The sequence below is a fragment of the Lonchura striata genome, chromosome 24 (assembly GCF_046129695.1).
Source record: "Lonchura striata isolate bLonStr1 chromosome 24, bLonStr1.mat, whole genome shotgun sequence".
In the NCBI taxonomy this organism is placed as follows: domain Eukaryota; kingdom Metazoa; phylum Chordata; class Aves; order Passeriformes; family Estrildidae; genus Lonchura; species Lonchura striata.
This window is the reverse complement of record NC_134626.1, coordinates 3,488,896-3,511,060: the sequence shown is the minus strand read 5'-3', so window position 1 is coordinate 3,511,060 and position 22,165 is coordinate 3,488,896. Positions and strand designations below refer to the sequence as shown.

General features: G+C 44.7%; 1 protein-coding gene across 1 annotated transcript in view; it reads right to left on the bottom strand.

The window, feature by feature from the left end:
- Positions 1-22,165, bottom strand: part of PRDM16 (PR/SET domain 16) — a 298,172-nt gene that overhangs the window by 171,774 nt on the left and 104,233 nt on the right. Inside the window, exon 2 of the mRNA XM_021534304.2 lies at positions 15,063-15,412. Within this exon, the coding sequence (XP_021389979.2) occupies positions 15,063-15,412 (350 nt within the window). The remainder of the gene's footprint in view (positions 1-15,062; positions 15,413-22,165) is intronic.

Sequence of the window (22,165 nt, the reverse complement as noted above, 5' to 3'; positions counted from 1 at the left end):
AATCTCATCAAAGAATCCGAGTTTTTCTTCCTGCTGTTTTGACTTTGCTGTCTCTTAGCCCTGTCACATTCACTAGTTTTGAATAAGTGCAGAACTTGCATTTACAGAATTTGCAATCTGTGAGATTGTTTAAGTGATTTATCAAATACTTTGATTGAACACTTATTGCTGCTCCAGTTCTGAATCTCATTTAAATTGACTGGGCTTGACATAAGCCTTTGGAGTGAACACAGAAGTGAGTCCAGGCTCTGGAAGGTAAAGCACGAGGGGGAAAAGTTCCACCTCCAGCCCCTGCACTTCCGGAATTATACCCTGATAAAATCAGTGCTCTCTATTCCTTATTAAGCATTTTATGTCTGAGAAAATCACAGTCAGATGGACTTTATCTTATTGGTGATACAGCACAACAGCTCTGAAAGTTTGTTTAGAAAACACAGAGCACCCCCCAGGGTTCTAAACCAGAAAATTTGGATTTTCTCTCAGTGGAGATGAAGGGCACAGACCTTTGGCAGGCTCTGCTCAGCCACAACCACATCACTTAAGGCCAAGTTAAAATCACTTTGCACTCACAGATAACCCACAGACCAAAGAAAGGCTGTAAGTTCTGAAATGCCTAAAAAATAAAAGAAATTGTGATTTTATTTGTCATCAGATGGATGACGCACTCTGAGGGATGCTAAGCAAATTTGGGGCAAATGGATTTGAAGGTTTACAGAGACAACACCCAAAGGGAAGCAGCAAAACTCTTCCAAAATTGAGTTCAATGCAGCCCAGACACCCCTGGAAGGTTCAAGGCCTTCTGCTCTACGGAGGCATTTAAATTCAACTATTTTTGTATTAAATTCATGCAATTCCCTCTTTTTTCCTAGGTTTGTGTAGAACAAACACATTCTCCAAGACCATGTGCTGCCTGGCACATCCCTTTCCATGGGAGAACCACTTAGAAACAAAACTCAGCCATGATTAAAAGCACACGAGTGCTGTAATAAATGACAAATTCCAGAGAAAGGGCCAGAGGCAGGGTGGATTCCAAGCACCTGGGAGGTGATCAGGTACAGTGCTCACTGCGAGTAACAAGCAGAGGTGGAAGGGATGAAGAGGATTTGTTTCAGCCCATCAGAGATGAAATGAAATTCTCCTGCAGCACAACAGTCCGAGGCTTTCTTGCTAAATCTGTTGTCTTTCAGGCTCATGGCATTTTCAATGCTTCCTCCAAACTCATGTGGGATAATGCACTCCCAAAAAGTAGGCTCTAGGTATGCACATTCTTAAAATCAACCACTCAACACGCATCCAAATAAAAGTGAGCTTTCCTCCCCATTTTCCCCAAGAAAGGAAGCTCAGAGCCCTTTTATGCATTGTGAATGGCCCACCTAATTTAGACTGAATTATACCCTAACCTTCATTTCCCCTTTACTTCTTTGCTCCATTCAGCAGTTTCTGACTTCAGCTAATTCACTAACAATCCCAGCTGGTCCTTCCCAGCTCCCAGTTCTTTAGCACATTGTCCAAGGAAACTATGTGCTCCCATCTACACTGGTATTCCACTCTCCAATTAACCTACTGCTGAGAGGCTTTACCCCTTTCCACCATCCATTCCTCTGCACAGAGTTTTTTTTGGTTTTTTTTTTAACCTTTTACTTCTTGAATTAAAGTGCAGGAGATCCCTTCCAGGTGAGAAGGTGTTAAATTTATTTGCTGAAGGTTACTCAGGAAGACACGACCCAGGATGGGGGTGAGAGCCTTGAAAGAAAACCCTGCTTGATCTCCAGCGCTTTTCAAAGCTGAGTGTTAAGGAACAGATGTTTAAGGTAGAAGTAAACAAATAACAAAAGATTTTCCACACTTGCTCTGTGACAGGCTTGTTCTGAGCACTGAACCCTGGCAGAGGAGCCAGCTCAGCCAGAGATGTGCCTGGGGTTTGATCCACACACAGATGGCACTGCTGGAGACATGGGCACAGATTTGTGTTCTCCTTTCAAAATAATCAGCTGAATTTTGTGTCACACAGTTCTAACTTTGGTGGCTGCAGAGGGAAGGCCTGTGGGCCTGCAGGGCTCCTCACTGGGAGAGTTCTGCCATGTCTGCAAGAGAGAAGCCTTGATCCACATTACACACCTATTCCACCAATTACCTTATCTATAAATGCATATTTATTGATATAAAACTTTCATTTTGTTGGATCAGGAACAGAGATGAGCCCATTTGGTTGCTTGATCACATTGGCACAAATCGAACAAACCAGCCAGAAATTGTTCTGCCATTTTGGGATAAAGCCAAGGCTTCAACATCTTGGAGTCCCCTTTCCAACAATATTTTACACCTGGAATTCCCACAGAAAATGTCAATAAACTGCTTTGGATTCAGACTGGAGCCTTGTCTCTCTAACAGTGAGGGCCTGCACATCACCCCTGCTGATAAAAAGCGTCCCCCTCTTCACCTAAACCCCAAAAACTCCTTCCTTATGTAGATTAAGACCACATTTTAGAAGACCTGAACTTCCATGTTTGCTTCCTGAAATCCATTTAACATTTCCCTCTCTCCCACCATGCCAAGTGCCTTCTTCCTTGGTAAATGGCTTGGATCTCATCACTGACAAGATCCCAGATAAAACAAAGACAGGGAAAAATGTAATTACTGGCTATTAAACACAAAACTCCCCCAATTCCTCCTTTTCTTGTACGTTTGCTTAGAAGCAAGTGAGCATAACAACAGCCCCATGCTCAGAAAGTGGGGCTGGGAGTCAGGCAGTGAGAAAGTCAATATGGAGCAGTGTGTCCATTTGTTTTGATTTATCTCACTAACTTCAATTGACAGTTAATTCATCAGAGGAGGAAAATGCCAGTCTAGTGAAAACACAACTCGTGAAGGAGAGAGAACGAGTGGAAAACACAGAGTGTGGATAATACAGGTAATAAATTAAAGGATACAGTATCAGTATTTTATCATTCCCATTCTGGATTTGCTATATCCTGACTCTTGCCAATTACAATTTATAGTGAGCAGTAAATTTACACTGATTTATTTCACACACACATGCACCCCCTTTACAAAATGAGGTGACTTTGGAAAACAGGAAAAGACAGGGAAAGGAGTCACTTTGGCTCAAATTCCTAAATCTGAAATTTCCAGCAGCAACTACAAACCACAGGCGAAATGAGAATTTACACTGAGACCATTGGCCTGGATCTAAAATCCACAAAAATACTGAAGGGTTGAAAATGGGATTTGCACCAGTGCCACCAGTGCAGGGGGTGGGGATGCACTGGGAGCCTCACATATCCCTGTGGGCTGATCCATGGCCTGCCCAGCATCCCCCCTTACCCAGGGACATGCTCCAGGGATTCCCTGGTTTTTATTCCCTGGTTTTTATTCCCCCTGACCCCCCAGCTCCTCCCTTGGAGTCATTTGTTATCACCCAACAACATTGCATTTCTCCCTGCTCAGGGGATTTTTGCCTTCAGTGCCCCTCTCTCCCAAAAGATGTTTTTCAGGTTGATCTTTGCCCGACTTTAGGACAACATCAGTGACAATAAAAGCTGGAGATGGGATTTGGGGAGGCTGTGAGAGCCTGGCCCAGTTCCAGTGTGTTCATCTCACACCTCCCCAGTGCCCAGAGCCATCAGGTGAGAGACATCAGACAGAACATCCCTGCTTGGATGATTATATGAATTTATTTTACTCACACCATCCCCATCATCTCTGAACCTCCTGATCTCCTGTGTCTCTGTGTTCTCCTGTGTTTCACTACAAAAAGCAGAATTTCCTTGTATTTCATTTAAACACTTTTGCCATTAGTTTCCTCAAATGCTCCTGTACAAGGATCCTGTTTGTTCTTAGACAACAATCCCAGTTTGAAGTTCAGCTTGCATGGACACAACTTGGATTATTCCATCCCTGCATATTCTAAATTAAAAACTTTATGTTTATGTGAATGGAAGTTAACCTGTGATCATTTTTGTCCATTCACTGAGTTTTGCAGGGCTACAGAACATTTTGGGCACCATCCCTGATGCTGAGCTTCCATCTCCTCCACTCAGCAGCAAACCCCAATTTCTGCTCCAAAGAACACAGAGACCTCAACAAGGAGCTGAACTTCCTGCCATTTTTATTTTTTCCTTAAATCACCTTCTATGCTTATTAAACCCCAAGCACAGCTGCAGGGGACTAGAAGAAATTAAGCTTCTTTCTGTCCATTTCCCAGGAAACTGAACAAGAGCCAAAAATAATCTCTCTTGGTCGAAGCATCTGCATTTTGCCTCCACAGCTCTCCAGAAAGGCACCATCTCCATCTCCCTGCCATGCTGCTGAAATTCATTTTGGAGATGATAAAACTATTTAGGCATAGCAAAAGATTCTTAATTTCTGAGGATGGGAGTGTGCATAAATCAATGTTTGGGACAACGGTTCAGTTGGTGCTTAAGAGATGAGCTGCCCTCACTTTTGGTTTCAGCATGAGTAAACTTGGTGAAAATTACCAACAGTGCAGCATTTTGAATTGTTAAGCTAAAAAGGGGATTAAACACAACCACAAAAAAAAAGATTGCATCAACTCTGAAAATTCTACACCTTCCATATTACTGGCTAAAGGCTGCAAAGGCACCAAGCTGGGGTAGGACAGAGGAGAGAGAAAGGAATCACAGCCTGAACTTTCAGCCAAATATCGAAATTAAATCACAAGTCTTGCAGAGGTTTAGAGAAATCTGGATACTCCTGTTTTGTTCACAAGGCACTGCATTGCTGGGGGGGTTATTGCTCAGAAAGGAAAATTCCAATTATTGCAGAAGGATTTATTGGTATGTATGGTCCCATAGGCCAAATGCCAGGCTGGTCCAGTGAATGGGGTGAACACCTTAAAACACCTAAAAATTAGGTATACTGTTTTATCATATAGGTACATGATTTTATACTGTACAGGTAGAACTCCTTAAAATACCTAAAAATTTGGTATACTGTTGTATTATATAAGTACATGATTTTATACTATACAGGTAGAACTCCTTAAAACACCTAAAAACCTTAAAATCATTCCAAAGTGATTATCTGCACCCATTTCTAAACACCCTGTGGTTGATGTTCAGCATCACCTGACAGTCCCACAGCACATTTTCACTTACTGCTGCCACACCCCCAACCTGCAGCACCTTCCTCGCATTCCAGAAAAATGTTTGGAAACATTTGGAATGTTTGGAAACATTCCAAAATATTCTGATATACCAAAAAGTCCAAGTCAAATGCTAAAGGTGCAAGCTCTGCTTGTTTTAGATAGGGATGTTTCTGCTCCCTGGCTGGGCCCAGCAGTTCCAGCAGGGTTCCCACCCTGCCAGGGGACACCAGGCAGCCCCACAGCCCCAGCAAGAACCAAAATCCCTGGGGATGCACCAAATTCTCCTCGTGCAAAAACTTTTTATTCACTCCAAGGAATGAAACACCATGATCCAAGTTTGATGGATAAGGATTCCCCCCACTCCACTGAGCAGGCAGGGATCTAAGAGTAAAGTTTCCAAGTTGTTAAATAACCTTTTCCTTCATTATAAAAAAAGATTAAAGAAGCTAAAAGGTGTAAGCAGGAAAACAGAATCTGACTTTTTATGGTGTTTAGGGGTGGAATTATCCAGTCCCATTAAAGCTGCTAGGAAATTCACCTCAGCTACAGCTGTCAATTCTCCCCTCCTTAAAGAGACAAATATTTATTCTCCTCCTCACAGCGATTCCTTTAGACTGTGGCTGTTGTCAGCTACAGAAGAACCATGGCTTTCCTGTTGGGATCTTTGACATTTGACAAGTTCAGCTCTAAAAATCTCCCCTCTTGCAGCATTAAAATCACACTCACAAGAGAAGTTCTGCTGCTCTGCTGCACCAAAACATTTTGGATGTAGCCCAGTTTTTCAAACTTGCTTTGAATCAATAAATTGGATTCAAATTTGCCTTGTTAAGAGTTCTGGAGGAGCTGAGCCTGTCCCCTTCCCTGCCCTGCTGGAGGACAGACACAGAGCCCTTGCAAAGGACTGGGGACACTGCTCAGTCCTGCTGCTCTCAGTCTCGAGACAGGAGGTTTATCCAGCCCCTCACATCACTCTTCTTTTCCAAACATTTGGCTGTGGTGGCTCCCCCCCCTCCTCTTCCCTTCCCCTCGCTCCAAGTTTAAGGCAGTTCAGCACTTACGGTCATTTACAGCTTACATCCCAGCAAATCCAGAAGGTGTCTGATGAAAAAGAGGGACTAGCCAAGCATCTTAATCCCCCTGTTCATTCATGCTCTCTGTAATGTTCTTTCAGGCCTCTGCTGAGAGACTAGGCTGAAATGAAGGCTGATAAATTAGTCTGGAGGGAAACAAGGCAGATTCTGCTTGTAAAAGGTCATTCCAACTTTGTTCTGGGTGAGGGTTTATCTTGACTGCAGCTGCGACAGACAATGGCTGGGGCCTAAACGGCAGAAATCCAAGCTCTGCTCACGAAATTACTGTGCTGATAAGGGAGAATGGGCTTCAGGGAGATCTAAATGGGAAAAGGGAGGTGGGGGACAAGGGTGAGATGTGGGTATTTCTGAACAGGACGGAGCAGGGATGGCACAATGAGATGTGCGATTAAAGCAGGGCGCTGTCCCAAAGGGAAGGAGCACACGGCTGCCTGAGCAGAGCCAAAGGCAGGAAAAACCTCTTGTGTGTGCTGAGGGAAAGGACTCAGTGCTACCTGGGCATGAACCTGGACCAGGCAGGTGATAAAACACCCCAGACACAGAGGAGGCTCTGAAAGGTCAGGGCTGCACCGCTCAGAGTGCAGGCATCGCCTCCAGGACATGCAGGGATTTATTTCCCCAGCAGCACGTGGCCAAAACCAGCCAAAATACACGCCAGCAAGGAGAGTGCAGGAGCAGGACACTGGGTGAGAGCATTCCTCCGTGGACAACTCTACTTTTTTAATAACTTTTTGTGCCTTTCTGGGTAAAAAGAGTAAATGATGGTGAGTTGTGACAAGCCAGCCTCCGGTCTGTGCTGCTGACAGAGTCCCTTGAGAGATGCCTCCTTTATGGACACATCCCACTGGAACCTGCACATCCCCAGCGCTGCAGACACCCCAGAGGGTCACAGCCCACTGGCACCTCCCTGGAACCTGATTCCAGCTCCACTCAGGCCTGGAGCTGAGACCCCCCTGCCCCAGCCCTGGGATCCAGCAGAGGACGGACCTGGAGCTCCTGCAGAGAGTCCAGAGGAGGATCCCAGGATGATCAGAGGAATGGAGCAGCTCTGCTGGATTGTCCAGCCTGGAGGACAGAAGGTGACCTGATTGTGGCCTTCCAGCACCTCGAAGGGAGCCAACTAAAAAATGGAGAAAAACTATTTACAAAGGTCTGGAGTGCCAGGACAGGGGGGAATGGCTTCAAACTGACAGAGTAGGGTTACATTAGAAATTAGGAAAAATATTCCTCCCTGTGAGGGTGGTGAGCCCTGGCACAGGTGCCCAGAGAAGCTGTGGGTGCCCCTGGATCCCTGGAAGTGCCCAAAGCCAGGCTGGACAGGGCTTGGAGCAGCCTGGGACAGTGGAAGGTGTCCCTGCCCATGGCAGGGGTGGAATGAGATGAGCTTTAATGTCCCTCCCAACCCTTCCTAGGATTCCATGATTTTGTTCTGTTTGGTTTGAGGACAGAGGGGACCAGGCAATCAGGAGAGCTGCACGACCCAGCCGAGGTGAGGATTTTCCAGGGATGCCTCACAAAGCAGCTGGGCCTCAGTGACAACTTGAGAAAGAGAGCCCATGACTGGGAATAACTCTTCCAAAGACACCTCCATGCTCTGGAAACGCTCCTCCCACCCCAAAGGTCAATTCCCCACCTTGTCTGACCCCAGGCCCTCCTCCTGCAGCTGTGATTATTCCATTCCTGTTTCCAAAAATGACTCAGTTGTACACCTTCCCTGACCAAGCAGCCCTTGTTTGCAAAGCTGAGCTCTCTCAGTCCTGGGATTGCCCCATTTTACTCAGATGGAACACATGGAAAGAGGAATGATTAGCACACAAAAAGAGGAATAATGAACACACAGAAAGAGGAAAGAGGGAAAAATTAAGAGCTAGCAAGTGAAGAACCAAGTCCACCCATGCCCCTCTCCTAGAAAAAGCAACACACCCAAGCTTCATTTCCATCCCTAAATGCAACCAAATTCCCTGGCATTTCCAGAGCCAAAGAAGTGATCTGAAGTGCCAAAATGTGTGAAGCCCTAAACCCCAAACAAAGTTAGTTTTGCTATATTCACCAGCGCTCCAGATCTGTTGTGCTGCTCTGTATTTGCCATGAGAAGAAGAGGACGGTGCCAAATTATGCAGAGAATGTGATTTTCCCCTTCTTTAAAAGTAATTAACACAACATTTTACTTGGGAAAATTCGCTGTTGGTACTTCTTGCATCGCACAGATTGAGGTTAAGGGATTTAATTTAGAACTTTCAGGCTTTAGGGTTGGCCAGGAGCTCAGATGGGGTTTACTGAAGGGTTTGATGACCCTGACCAGATCCCTGGACCTCACCCTGGAGCCCTCAGTGCCCCAGTCCCACACGAGCATCTCTGAGCAGTGAGGAGCGTGAGGCTGATTCCCAAAAACCTCCTGAGTGCCTGGTACCAGCAGCCTGAAAACCCCAAAATGAGTTATTTTGCATTGCTCCCACCTTCCCAAACTGCCTCTGGAGAGTCCCCAGGGCGCTGCTTCCTTCAGAGCCCATCTATATTTATGATTTCCACTATTGATCATCTCCTTTACAAAATCCCACTGTGTTCCAGGCTCCAGCAGGCAGGCTTTGCTGGGAGAGGACAAAACCCAGGTTGAGTTTCTCTGTAGGTTAAAATTCCAGAAGAAGAAGCAGCGTCCTCACTTCTGCAGGGCTTTTGCCAATGAAAAAAAAGCTATTTTTCAAACCACTGTGGTCACCACTGAGCTGTTCATGGGATTTTTCTTTTTCTTTCTCCTTTTTGAATGTGTGGCTGATCAAATATTGCTTCAGGAGCTGGTATTCAGGGATGGCTCTCAAAGACGAAAGGAAAATATTTATTTCCTTTTTCTGCTTGTGAATCAGAATGTTCTATTTAAAGAAAGTGCCCTCTGCCGGATTGCTCATGAGTTATTACCCCTTATGGAAATAAAGGAGAAATATCAGGAGGTATTCTTAGTCATTCCCTTCCCCTGTCTCTTCTTTCTTTCCTTTAATTCCTTATATACCCATGTTTTAGCCAATGCCTAAGATAGAGCAACTTATCTTGGCATTCTTGGGCCTAAAATGGCTTTACTCTCTTAACCCTGGCACTGAAGCATTTGGGGAAATGTCAAAAAACGGGACAAATTTCAGTTGTTTCACTTGGATGCCGTAAGGTGCATTCTTCACTTTTATCCAGGGTCGAAATTATTAAATTAAACCCCCCCAAAAGGTGGAGCTGTAGACAATGGGGTTTGTCCTGTGATTCCATCAGCTTCTTCCTCTCAATCCAGCCCTTGTTCCTCCTGGTATGGTTTTAATTCCAGTCGTAGGAAAGAGCCCAACAATTGCCAGCACCTGGAGCTGACCCTTCCCCTTCCTCCTGAGGGTCCCCTGACACCAGAACAAAGCCCAGATCCTGCAGGGAAAATTAAAATATTGATGCTCTCCCAGAGCTGCTCCTTAGGAAGGGGATGGAACTGAGCATGTACAAAGCTGAGCAACCTCCTGTAGCCCAAAATTCTCCTTGAAAAAAATTAAATATTTTAAATAATTAAAATTAATAGCATTAAAAAAAAAATCTTTAAAATATTTCGAGGTCAGGGACTTCTTTTTCTTCCTTAAGATAGTTTTGGTTTTTTTTCACTTAAGCTCTGAGTTTTTGTCCAAAACAAAAGTTTCTCTGCAGTTTTATATCCACATGTATAAAAATTCTAACTCTTAGCAATTACTGAGGGCAGTCCCAGGGTGCTCTGGCATTCTGTTCTCTTCATGAGCCCACAGAATCTTTCATTTTCTGAGTGATTCCAGTTTCCAGACCTGCCAGGCTGGAATCAGCCTAATATTTTTAATATTTAAAAGATATTTTTAATATTTAATTTTTAAAAATATTTATTAAATTCAAGGAAATGCAGTATAATTCTCCTCCCAGCATTTAAGGCTACTCATGTAAAGTAAATTTCCCTTGGAACTTTGAAGTATTTCTAAAAAAGCAGAGAAAATAAAATAGATCCCCTGCTAAAAATTTAAATTTTGCAGGTTGGACTGCTGTGAGTCAGTGACAGCTTAAAGTGTATTCAAAATCCATCAGTTTTAGTTTTAGTTTAGTTTTTAGTTTCCTTCCCTGGCCCAGAACTCTGCTGCATCCTCAGCTGCTGGCTCCTATTTTTTCCCAGTTGTCTGCCATGGGACAGGCTCTTACCTTCCCCCCCACCCAGGTAGGAAATGAAAACATTTATTTTTTTTTTTTCTATGTAAAGGAGCAGCCTGGCTCTGACACTTCAGCTGAGAGAAGTCTTTGTGCTTCAGCAAACAACCTCTCTTAAAATATAAATTAAAATATAAATGAAAACAAACTGCATTTATCAGTGCTGTTTATCCTGTGAGGCAAACTGAGCTAAAATCACAACTCCTAAAATCCAGGTGCTAAATCTCCCTCCAGGATGAGATTCCCATTCTTCTCTCAATTAGGAAAATTAACAGCGCCGTGATAAATACCATTACTTCTCCAAAGCGATCAAAATCATTATGTAATTATTTTATTTTCATTTTCCTCGGGTCCCAGAGGCCATAAAGCACAAAAGTGCCATGATTTATTCCGGGTGCTGGCAGTGTCAGCGGGCAGGAGGGCAATGGGAGCAGGAGAAATGCAATCAGGTCACACTCAATAATCACAGGGCTTTTAGGTGGGGTGATGTCTTTCAAGGCACACACAAAAAAAAATAAAAAATAAAAAATAAAGGTGAAATGACACCATCAGCACAGCAGTGTCAGGGAATGAGGGAAAGCACCCAACAGGTCCTGCACTGAATCATCCCTGGGAGGGGCTGGGGGCCAGGATTGACACATCTTATTTATTTTTATGAGATGAGAGTGAATCACTCGCTGCCATCCCGTGTCCAAAGAAGCCCTTGAATGATAGGTGTGGTTTAATTCAAAGAATATTTTTTAAAACTTATCCCACAAAGCAAAGCAGGAGGCCAGCTATGAGGCTGTGCTGCAGATAAGGCAGGACACGTGTTCAAACCATCAGCACCCAGCCCTCCTCTCTGCCTGAAAGGAAAAACACCTATAATAAAGATAATTACGCAGCTTTTTTCGAGGCATGGCAGACAAAACACAACATTCTGCATTCCCATGGATGTTTCGGGTTATTCACGAGTGAAGCTGGAAGTTTCAGCAGGTCTGGAGTGAGGAGTTCAGATGGAAACAGGGCTGGCCCTGCCTCCAAACACAAACTGAATTTCCTGAGGAGTTTGAGGCACAATTCACTGCCCTGTTTCATTTTCATTTTTACTAATCTGTCCCTACTGGAGCTTGAAAAGAGAAAGCTTTTTCTGCAGTGCTAATGCTTAGGCAGAAGAGAAAGTTCCACTCTCACATCAAAGCTCTCAATAGCACATTTTAAAACCCCAAAATGTCTTTTTATTTTTTTTTTTAATGCAGAAATCAGAAGAAACAGACATTAATTATCAAGCATACCCTGTATGACAACAAAATCAGCTTTTTGTAACAAAACTGAGATGGTGCTGGGGAATGACCACTTTGCAGCCAATTCCACTTCCAGTGAACTCCCAGTTTAGTCAAAGCCTGACACCAAATTTCCTACGATGAAGGGCAAGAACTTCTTGTGCCAAAGGCAGAAGCACTGCTCAAGTTAAGGAGCTGATGACTCCTAAAAACAAACAAACAAATACAGAGGCCAGGTTTTCAGAGTTTGGGGAGTGAGGTGTACACAAAAAGTGGGATTAACAAGACTATAAATTACAGGAAATTAATTGAGAAATGTGAATAGGGAAGAGGTTGGGTGTGAAGAACAGGCATCATTCCTGAAGTAAATTCCTAATATGAGAGGCAATTCAAATGGAATATATTCTAATTGGCCATAAAAAGGAGTTTTGTGTAAGTCTTACACCAGCATTCAACCCACAAGTCACTGCATGACAAAATTACAAATTCCAGAGGAATACTGACCAAATAACCAACGTTAAACTGCAGAAGGAAGATTCCTTGTAATCCTACAAATCTCAGATTTGTTGAATTTATCACCACTGAAAGCAAATGGAAGCAAAAACCAACAAGTTGCTGGGTTACAAAAAAACTCCTCCCCTTTCCCTTTTTCTCAGTCATTGCCCATTTCCTGCCTGCTCAATTTTAGGAGCAGAGGATGCAAACACATCCCAAGTTCCCATTTCCTAATTTGCCATCAGGTAGAGCTGCCTGGAACATCTCAAGTTCCTATTTCCCAATTTGCCATGGGATATGGCTGCCTAGAACATCCCAAATTCCCATTTCCTAGTTTGCCATCAGGCAGAGCTGCCTGGAACATCCCAAGTTCCCATTTCCCAATTTGCCATCATGTAGAGCTCCTTAGAACATCCCAAATTCCCATTTCCCATTTTGCCATGGGGTAAAGATGCCTGGAACATCCCAAATTCCCATTTCCCAATCTATCAGGCAGAGCTGCCTGGAACTTCTCAGGGCTTTCCCAACCTTCCCAAGGGAAGGGCTCAGACACCAACACCCAGCAGACAGAACTTATTCCATGAATTCCTGTCCAGTGGATGAAGGGATTCATGGTGTTGCTCCCAAATAGAATTCTGAAGGCACTTTCTGGAAACAGAGCCCTGAAATGTCCTTAAACACTCTGGGGAATGGGAAAATTCAAGAGGTGTCTGCAAGGACAAGCAGGGAGTGCTGGGGTGGGTTTGGGGACACCTGAGGGAGGACAAACCCTTCCTTTGAGGTGTGAAATGTCCCTGCCACAGCAGGGGACAAAGGAACGCCGCTGGAGCAGGAGAAGTGCCCGGAGAGGGAAAGTTTGCTCAATTACACTACAAAAACAAACAGTATCACAAAGTCAACGGGAATTGATAAATGCAGCTCCTATCAGAGCACGCAGAGCAGTGGGGATGTGAGGAACCTTTCTGAAAATCATGAGTGTAAATAGCAACTTTTATCAGAATTATGAAACGCAAGGACAATGTTTTGCCAAGGTCAGAGAAAAAAAGGTTTGAACAATTCCACTTCTGCCAGGCAATGAGGATTGCATTTTGTTCCTAAAAATCAGCCTTTAAACAAAATAAGAAACAAAACTATAAATTGAAACAACAAATGCCACCTAGCAATAGCTAGATAAAAAAAAAAAATAAAAGAGGAATCATCTTTCACATTGCAGTCTACAAATAATTAATATGGCATATTCCTAGAGGAAAATTATCCTTATTTTCAGACACCTGGAAGTGATCAATACCTTCCCTAGGAATCTTGAATTTCTCACACCTACAGCCCCCCTGAACCAGACCCTGTATTGCCAGTAAAATAAAAGGGATTTTCCCCCCAAAAAACCCTACTTTTTGATGCTTATACAGTACTACTAATAAAATATTCTGCAATGATATTCACAATAGAAGACAACACCAAGAGGAATTTCCAAGGAATGTCATTGGAGGCGAGAGAGGGGATCAAAACTCAGCTGATTATCCTCTTTTCCCTGCACTAGGATAGAAGGAAAAGGAAAACTCCACTCAGTCATTCAACCAAACTCCGATTTTAGCTCTTCAGACACTTACTACTGCAGAGCAACAAAACACAATTTAGTTTCATTCTTAAAGCAGGAGGTTTTTGCTGTTTCCTGCACTTCAGACACATTGAGAAAAGTAAACAAAACAAAAACATTTGGTCCTGTTTCTCTGGGCTTCGCTGGGTCTCACTGCTCACTCATTTTTTACTTCATAATCAAGAGTGCAAATATAATCAGAGAAAATTAAAACTGTTAATGCTTCAGCCTGGCCTTTCTGACCTCTGTTTCTAAGAAAACTTTTCTGTCACTGCACTGGTGCCTTCTCCTGGGAAAATATTACAGTTCCAGCCCTCAACTGCTTCCCACCCTGTAAATCCTCCAGGATTTTGTGAACCAGTTCATCCCAGTCGTGGCTGATGGAAAAAATGGGGCAAGTGACTGCTTCAACCCAGGGGAAAAATGAGGGAAAATTCAGATCCCACTTTTTGGGACAAGCTTCACCCATCCTACAGCAAAATCCTGCCAGGAAACCTCTCTCATCCCACTGCCCCAGACACAGCCTCTTCCTCAGGACAAGAGCCAGCAGCTCCCATGGCAGCAGGGGGTGGAATGTTGGGATGGCCACTGGGGGAGAGACAAGGAATTATATATTGGATAATGGCCACTGGGATAGGACTGTGAGAACAGAGCAGAAATCCCAGGATACACCTCACTGTTAATGAATATTCCAGGATAATTGTGGATCTGTATATTTTCTAATCAAGGATATAACAGCAGAAGAGGCTAAGATGATTTCTGGGACAGGGAGAAAAGATAAGATGGGAGGTGTGGGACAGAACTTTTTTCCTGCTGAAGGCTGGGTTTTGTTCAGCTCTTGGGGGAAAATGACTTTCACATTTCTCATCTTTGTTGCAGCACAAGAACTCGAGAACATCGGGGCTGTTAATGGGTACATGCTATTTTTCCCTGCCCAGTTAATAATGCCTGCACTGCTGACACGGGCTGGGAGTCAAAGGTAACACCCCCAACCACCAAACATGATGCGATCAATCCCATTCCCTCCACGCGACAACTCCCGAACACAATTTGGAAATGACAAGCACTTGATGAAGTGACCCGACATCATTCAAAAACAGACTTCCAAAAGGGTGCTCGGGCAGTTTTTGTGGCCCAAGAAGTGAACTTAAAAGGGATTTCTGCTGATTTTTAAATCCTTTGGGTGATGGGGGTGGGAAGTTACTCAGGGAAACACGGCATCAGCAAAGTCACCACCTCTGTCCCCAGGCCACCAGGCCTCAGTCCAGCTCCACGAACACTTGGCAGAGAAGACAAAGGAACGTGGTGCCCACATTCCACATGCTTACCTCCCATCCAAAGTTTGTTTCCTTTAATGTGCTCCTCTGTACTGCCATATAGGGTCCAAATCTTTCCCCAACTTCAATCTTCTTTTTGGCCCAAATCCCTAGCCCTGCCCCTGGGATCGAAGATTCTCTGAGTTCAAAATCTGGTGGGATTGGAATGTCATCAGGAATGTAGACGGGAGCTTCATAGGGTGAGCCCTCCTTGGGAGTGAAGTCCTCACTGGTGGGGAAGGGTGACGGAGGTCCCACAGGGATGGGGGACATTATACTGTCCTCAGTTTCCTCCTCTGCGCTTTCTCCAGCAAGGAGATCGGGGTCGGTCTCGTACATATTATTTACAATCTCGCTGTCACCTAAAAGGGGAAACAGCAGAACAAAACACACTGAGATACTCACGTGAACATTGGTTAATCTCTCCCTGGGACAAAGTCTGGCTAAGCCGAGCTCGCACGCTTTTCTAAAGGACAAAAACCTCCCTCGAGGAACTGAGGTGAGGGCACTGGTCACCACGGGGTGCTGCAGAAGGGTGGGTGAGGCTCACTGCAGCCTGGTGTGCTCTACGGGGTCAGGGGACCTCTGCTGTTTGCACCTCAGTTTTGGAAAGGGGCAAGAAAACACAGAAGAGGTGCCTGAGGTTCTCTTTAGCCACTTCTCGCTTTAACTGGCTCAGTGTATTTTGTAAAAGCGGGGAAAAAATTTAAAAACCATAAATAAATTAGGGTAAAACCCAAGTTTGGCAAGAAGTGTTTGCCTGGTGTTGGGGGTTCCTGCTCAGTGTCTCCCACACCAGCAGCTGTGTGCTCCCAGCTACAGCTCAGCCATGCACCCCTGCAGGTGTAACAGCATCACTGCTTTGCAATCACTGAATCCTGGAGTGCTTCAGGCTGGAAGGGACCTTAAAACCATCCAGTCCCACCCCCTGCCATGGGCAGAAACACCTTCCACTATCCCAGGGTGCTCCAAGCCCCATCCAACCTGGCCTTGGACACTTCCAGGGATCACAGCTTCTCCAGGCACCCTGTGCCACGGCCTCACCACCCTCCCAGGGAAGAATTCCTTGCTAATCTCTAATCCAGCCCTACTCTCTGTCAGTCTGATGCCAATTCCCCCTTGCCCTCAAATGAAAACCCTGGACACACAGATGGCAACAAAGTTTGGGGGTTTTTCCAAGGGGAATCAATTTCTAAGCAAAGCCATCCATATAATGAAAACGGTGTTTTCTCATCCGAAAAGCAAAAAACAGTGGTGGCGGGGGAGCAAAACATGAAAGGGGGAAAAGAAAAACACCATTTGTCACCCAACAGAAGAAGCTGGAGTATTTTGGGAGCAGATTTGCCCTGTCTCCAGGAGGCAGCAGGGGCGTGCCCAGCAGCTCCCGCCACGATAACAAACCCAACAACCGCCGCTTTGTGGGGCACAGTCAGTGCCTGGCCACCGATGTCACCAGGGGGGAGCAGCACCCCACCAAAGTGACACTTTTCACTGGCTCCCAGCTAGGAACCATCAGGGAAGAATAGCTGGAAAAGCACGGCTCGACTTGAGGTATTTATAATTCATCTCCCTGCTAACCTCAGAATGCACCTTCTGTCTGCAAGACACATCTCCCCCTCTATTTCTTTTTTTTTTTTTTTTTTTTTATGCCTAATAAAGATTTTCCGGAGTTCATGCCTAAGAAATCTGGTGGCAGACTCGACTAAAGAGGAGGATTTTGATTCCTCTGCCAACATTTTTTTGCTCCAGTTTTTGGAGGAGAACAGGGAGCTGCCTGCTGCAGTTGACATGGGTTTCCTCTGCTAGAAAGTGCAGCCCTCCCTACTCAAACATGTCACCAAAACCAAGCTTTCATGAACATGAGATACTCCATCATCCTGAAAATATTTGTGGTTGCAGTAAATGTTTTCTCACCCAGTATTAGCAAGTCAAATTATTTTCTGCTCTATGATTAGCCTCTTTTGCACTTAAGGAACAGGAATTCCAACTGAGTTGAAGAGCAAAACTGGTTTATTGGAGCACAACCTGTGAAAATTTCCAGAGGATACAAGTAAAGTATAAAGATACCTTACTACTGAACACTGTTAATTTAATTTCTATGGGACAACCAGGACAGTTGTGATTAAATTTTAATTAAAAGTGAAGCTGATCCTTCCCCTGACTGACCTCATATTTCAAGAGAAAACATCAAAAGACAGGTAAATGTGTCTTTTCATTTGTTAAATGACCAGGGACTGGAAACAGGCACAAAATGACAATGAAACAACAATTTCAGGTCACGCTGGGTCTGATACCAGAGATTCCAGGTGGCATCTGTGGGAGCTGAATCCCAGCCAGGCAGAACGTTGGGTTCCTCAGCACGTCCCAGTGCTGAGTTCAACAAATTGTGCCCAGCATTGATTAGCAGCCAGAGAAAATCCCAGCCGTGCCCAAACCTGGCTCCTTTTTTGGGCACTGCCTGGGGGATTTCACAGAATCACTGAGGTTGGAAAAGACCTTTGGGATCATCCAGTCCAAGCTGGGACTGATCCCACCTTATCACCAGCCCAGGGCACTGAGTGCCACCTCCAGGCATTCCTTGGACACCTCCAGGGATGGTGACACCAGCACCTCCCTGGGCAGCCCCTGCCAAGGCCTGAGCACCTTTTCCATGGGGAAACTCCTGCTGGTGTCCAAGCTGAGCCTCCCCTGGCCCAGCCTGAGGCTGTTGCCTCCCCTCCTGTCCCTGTTCCTGGAGCAGAGCCTGACCTGGGGCTGTCCCCTCCTGTCAGGGAACTGTGGAGAAAACAGGTCCCCCTTGAGCCTCCTTTTCTCCAGGCTGAGCCCCACAGGTGAGGGAGTTGATCTTCTCCACAGGTTGAGTTTATTCCATGGATTTAGGGGAATCCGACAGCTGGGGCTCAGTTTTGATTATTGCACAAAATTTTCTAGATTGTCCCCACTGAACCCCTTCTCCCCTGTGGGGCTCCTCTCAGCATTATCCCAAATATCCTACCACTGGTTAAGTTATAAAAACACATTAAAAAAACCCCAAAAAAACAGAGAACATCTCATTTTCTAGGAACAATCCCCAGTTCTCCTGAGCTCCATTCCAACTCAGCTGGGGGCCGTGGTGACAACAGTGACAACCACGCTGCCCCACATCTGCCCCTCTGGAATGCCTGCCTGGGTGAAAAGCAGCACAGAAATACAACTTGACCTTATTGTTATTGTCATGAAACTAAAATTAGTCCCTCAAAGCTCCCCAGCAAAATTACTCGATAAAAAGGCTCATTGAAAGGTTGTTTCCACAGATAATCAGATATGGGCAGACGCTGAAAATCTGTGTGACACCAATGAGGGGCTGGCAACAATGAGAGGGATGCTTTAGTGGTGGTGAGAGACCTCATGAATAATCTATTTAGCAGCTGTAATGAAAGCAAAAGCAAGGCTGATGTTAAAGGAAATGGTGGTAGGGGAAATAATGTGTTAGGTTTTGGGGTGGGTTTGTTGTATTTGGGGTTTAATATGTTTGTTATTATTTTTATTATCATTATTGTCATTAGTTCTGTTTTAATTATTGTTGCTGTTTGAGATCTAATTCTGCTGTGGAAATACCCAATTATCTAAAATGATTGAGCATTTTTTACACTCACAGATTGCAAAGAGCTTCTTTGACTTTTACATTTAAAGATGATCCCAAGAATTAATTTCTATTGTTCAGGCAGTGCCTGATCACCAGCACAATCTTGAGTTTCACTAACCTGGGTAATTCAACATTTGTGTGAAACCCAGGTATTTTTATTTTCTAAGCAAGGAGGAGAATGACAGCCACCCACTGAACAGAACCTCGAGCCTCAGGCCCAAAGGAAATATCCAAGCAGAACAGTAGAAAATACAAATATTCAGAGAGAACTCTGTAGCTAAGAATGGCTAACACAGGCACAGACAAACAGGTGCTTTTTCCTTAGGGATTAACTGGGTGTTGGAAGGGTTTTTACACCATTATCCAAACTTTGCAGCTCACTCCTACCTGTGAGTTTACAATCACATGTAAGTATTAAAACCTCCATGTTGTCTAGAATTGCTTGTTAAGTGGTAGTAGTAATAATAATAATAATAAATTATTATTATCAGGAAAATATTAATTAGTCCAGGACTTCCTGGGATTTGTTTCCATCTTCTAGCTTAACAGAAAGAGCAGTGGGGTGACCTCAAACATCTTTTCCAGCCCAAAGAGGGACATCACCACCACCTTTACAGGTCCTTGGATGTCCTGAGGTTCCTGAAGTGTGTGATTTCCCTTTAGAAACATTACCCAGGGAAGAAAATAACCAAACCAAACCAAACCATTCCTGATACAATGGATACAATGATACAGGTAAAATTGGAGCACTTTGAGCAATACCTTGAGGGGTACTGAGCAGCCTGTTCTAGTGGGAGCTGCTGATGGCAGTGGGGTTGGATAATTTTTTGGATAATTGGATAATTTTTTAGATAATTGGATAATTTTTAAGGTCAGTCCAACCCAAGGCATTCTCCAATTCCATGATTCTTTATTTCACACCTCCAGTAAACAAAATCACCTACATTTCTAACTCTGGGGTGACAGGATTCAGACTCCATTTCTATGGACTCAGGCTAAAAATAAAGTTATTTTTCTGACCTTTTTGTAGGCCAGAGGAGCTGGATCAGATCATGAAAACCCAGCCCTGCTCAAGCAAGAAGGAAATATTCCCATTAATGATGTGCTTAACTACTGCTGCCAGAGTTCATCACCTCGGGGTGCTGTGCTGCTCATCTCACATTAATTCAGGTGAATCCTGAGGAATTCCTGCCCTCCATCCTGCCTTAACCCCCTGGGAATTCTGCAGGGGCCTCGCTGCCCATCCCTCTGTGCCCTGCACCGGGCAGGAGCTGACAGCAGGCACAGTGCAGAGCTTGGCAGACACGACCTGAAATCACAAAGGACCTTGGAAAGCCCAAGGAGAACCCACCCCAAAGTGCCTCCAGCACAGAATGATCCCAGTGGTCAGATTGCCACCTGATGGCCACAGCTGAAATACAATGGGAAATCCCAAATCCAGGCCCTGCTCTGCTGTATCTGCCTGGCAGGACCAGCCCAAAACTTCAGCTTTTCCTCAAAGTGGTGGGAACTGTTGGTGTCAGTCAGCTCTGGATCCAGTCCTGGCACTCCTGAGTTCTGGGAGTGTCTAAGTCCTCTAAATTCTACATGAAATAAGAATTCTCCCTAAACTTTCACCCCCCTCATGGATCCACACCTTCTTTCCCAGCTTTTTCTTCCTGCTGGGTGCAAACCTGAACCTGCAGCCAGGGAAATGCCTGAATTCCCAGGGGGGTGTCACTTCTGGGTGCTACAAACATCAGGCACATATTCCTTAGCCTTGTGTGATGAGGGAAATGTGCCTTTGTGGGTTGGATAGTGCAACACCCCCTCTGGAAGTTGGTGTGAAATACTCGTGCCAGAAAAGATGCAAATTAGTGACAAAATGTCAGAAGAGGAATTATTCCTCTTTCATTAAGGATGGGGTAGAAGCATGAAATGCTTCGAGGCCATAAAAATGGCTTTTTCCTCATCCATGGACAATATTAATGAGAATGCTGTAAGGAAAGGACTACAAACAATCAGTTGTTTGAGATTCTCAAGCCAGTTCTCAATTTTTTCATCCCATTCATTGCAAGAACCTTTCTCCTCCACCTCCATCCAACGTTTACTGGTGGATATTGATCTGAAATCAACACATCCAGCACCCAAACCAGAGCCTGGCCATGGCTGGGACCAGGTCCTCAGACTGCAGAGGATGCTCTGACAGCTTTCCCCATCACCTCTGACTGCTGCCAGAGCGAGAGGAAATTCTGCTTTAAATGGCTATTGGGAAATGTCTTTTTTTCCTCTTTTGTTCACTCACAAAACCCCTTCATTTTCACGAATTTTACAGTTGGAAAAAAGGCTTGGGCAATAAATATCCAGGCAGGGAAGTGGCCACGAGTGGGAAGTGGTTTTGCCCCGTGCCACGGTGCCAGGGGAATGTCAGAGGAGCTGTTTTTACCTTTGAGAAATGGGGCTGCTCACACAAACATTTACTTAATTCTTCACTTCATTGGGCACTTCTGCTACAACTTGCTGTGGTTTTGCCAACTTTTCTGAGCATGTCTAGAGATACCAAACTTGGAATTCTGGTGTTTGTCCCTTCATATTCCTGAATCTTGGACCTTTAACACCACCTGACACTGACACAGCAAGCACCTCAGATTATTTCTCAGTGGAATAATCTTTTTTCTCCCTTAGATTACTCATATTCAGAGCTTCTCACAGCTCCCTGACACCTGAGAAAACCCAAAATGTTATGATTAAAAGGAATTAGGGACAATCAAAATGGCTGTGGGTGAGATCTGGTCTTCCTTGTTCCCTGTTCAAGCTGGAATGGTGGCACAGTTGTGACAGAACGAGTCACAGGTCACAGCTTTGTCCTGCTGACAAGTTAAATTCCATTAAATAGGTGTGCATGGAAAATTCTGACCCTGCCAACCTCAAATTGTTGGATATTCAGTCAGGTCTGAGCTGATCCCACAACAAACCCACCAGCCCAGCCCCAGCAGATACCCAAACTCCACTCTCAGCTTGTTTCCCTTCAAACACTAATGTGGGCAATGGATTTATAGAAAATTCAATAGAAACATTTCTATTTCCTTTAACAGAAATGTTTCCATTTCTCTTCCACACTACAAAGCACAGAATTTTGGGAATGCTCAAGAAGCAGGAAGATGCTGATGGGGTAAACAGGATTCTGGAGGTGATCCCTCAGGTACCCATCCCAGCTGCTCCAAACTCTGCTGGCCAAGCTCCCTGCACCCCAGTGACAGCCCCAAACACTCACATTTGCCACGCCACACACAGAAAATTTTATTTATAGCTTCCATTGAAAGGAAATCTGAAGGAGCCACAAGTTTTAGCACATCCCTGTGCAAGATTCCAGACAGGAACCAGCTCTGAGCATTCCCAGCACAGGAACCTGCCCCGGGTACTGCCGTGTCTGGCTCTGCTGCCCAGATCCTTGCAGCTGGAGTTTAAGGACAAAATACATGGAACTTCCCTGCCTCTGGCTGATGCAGAA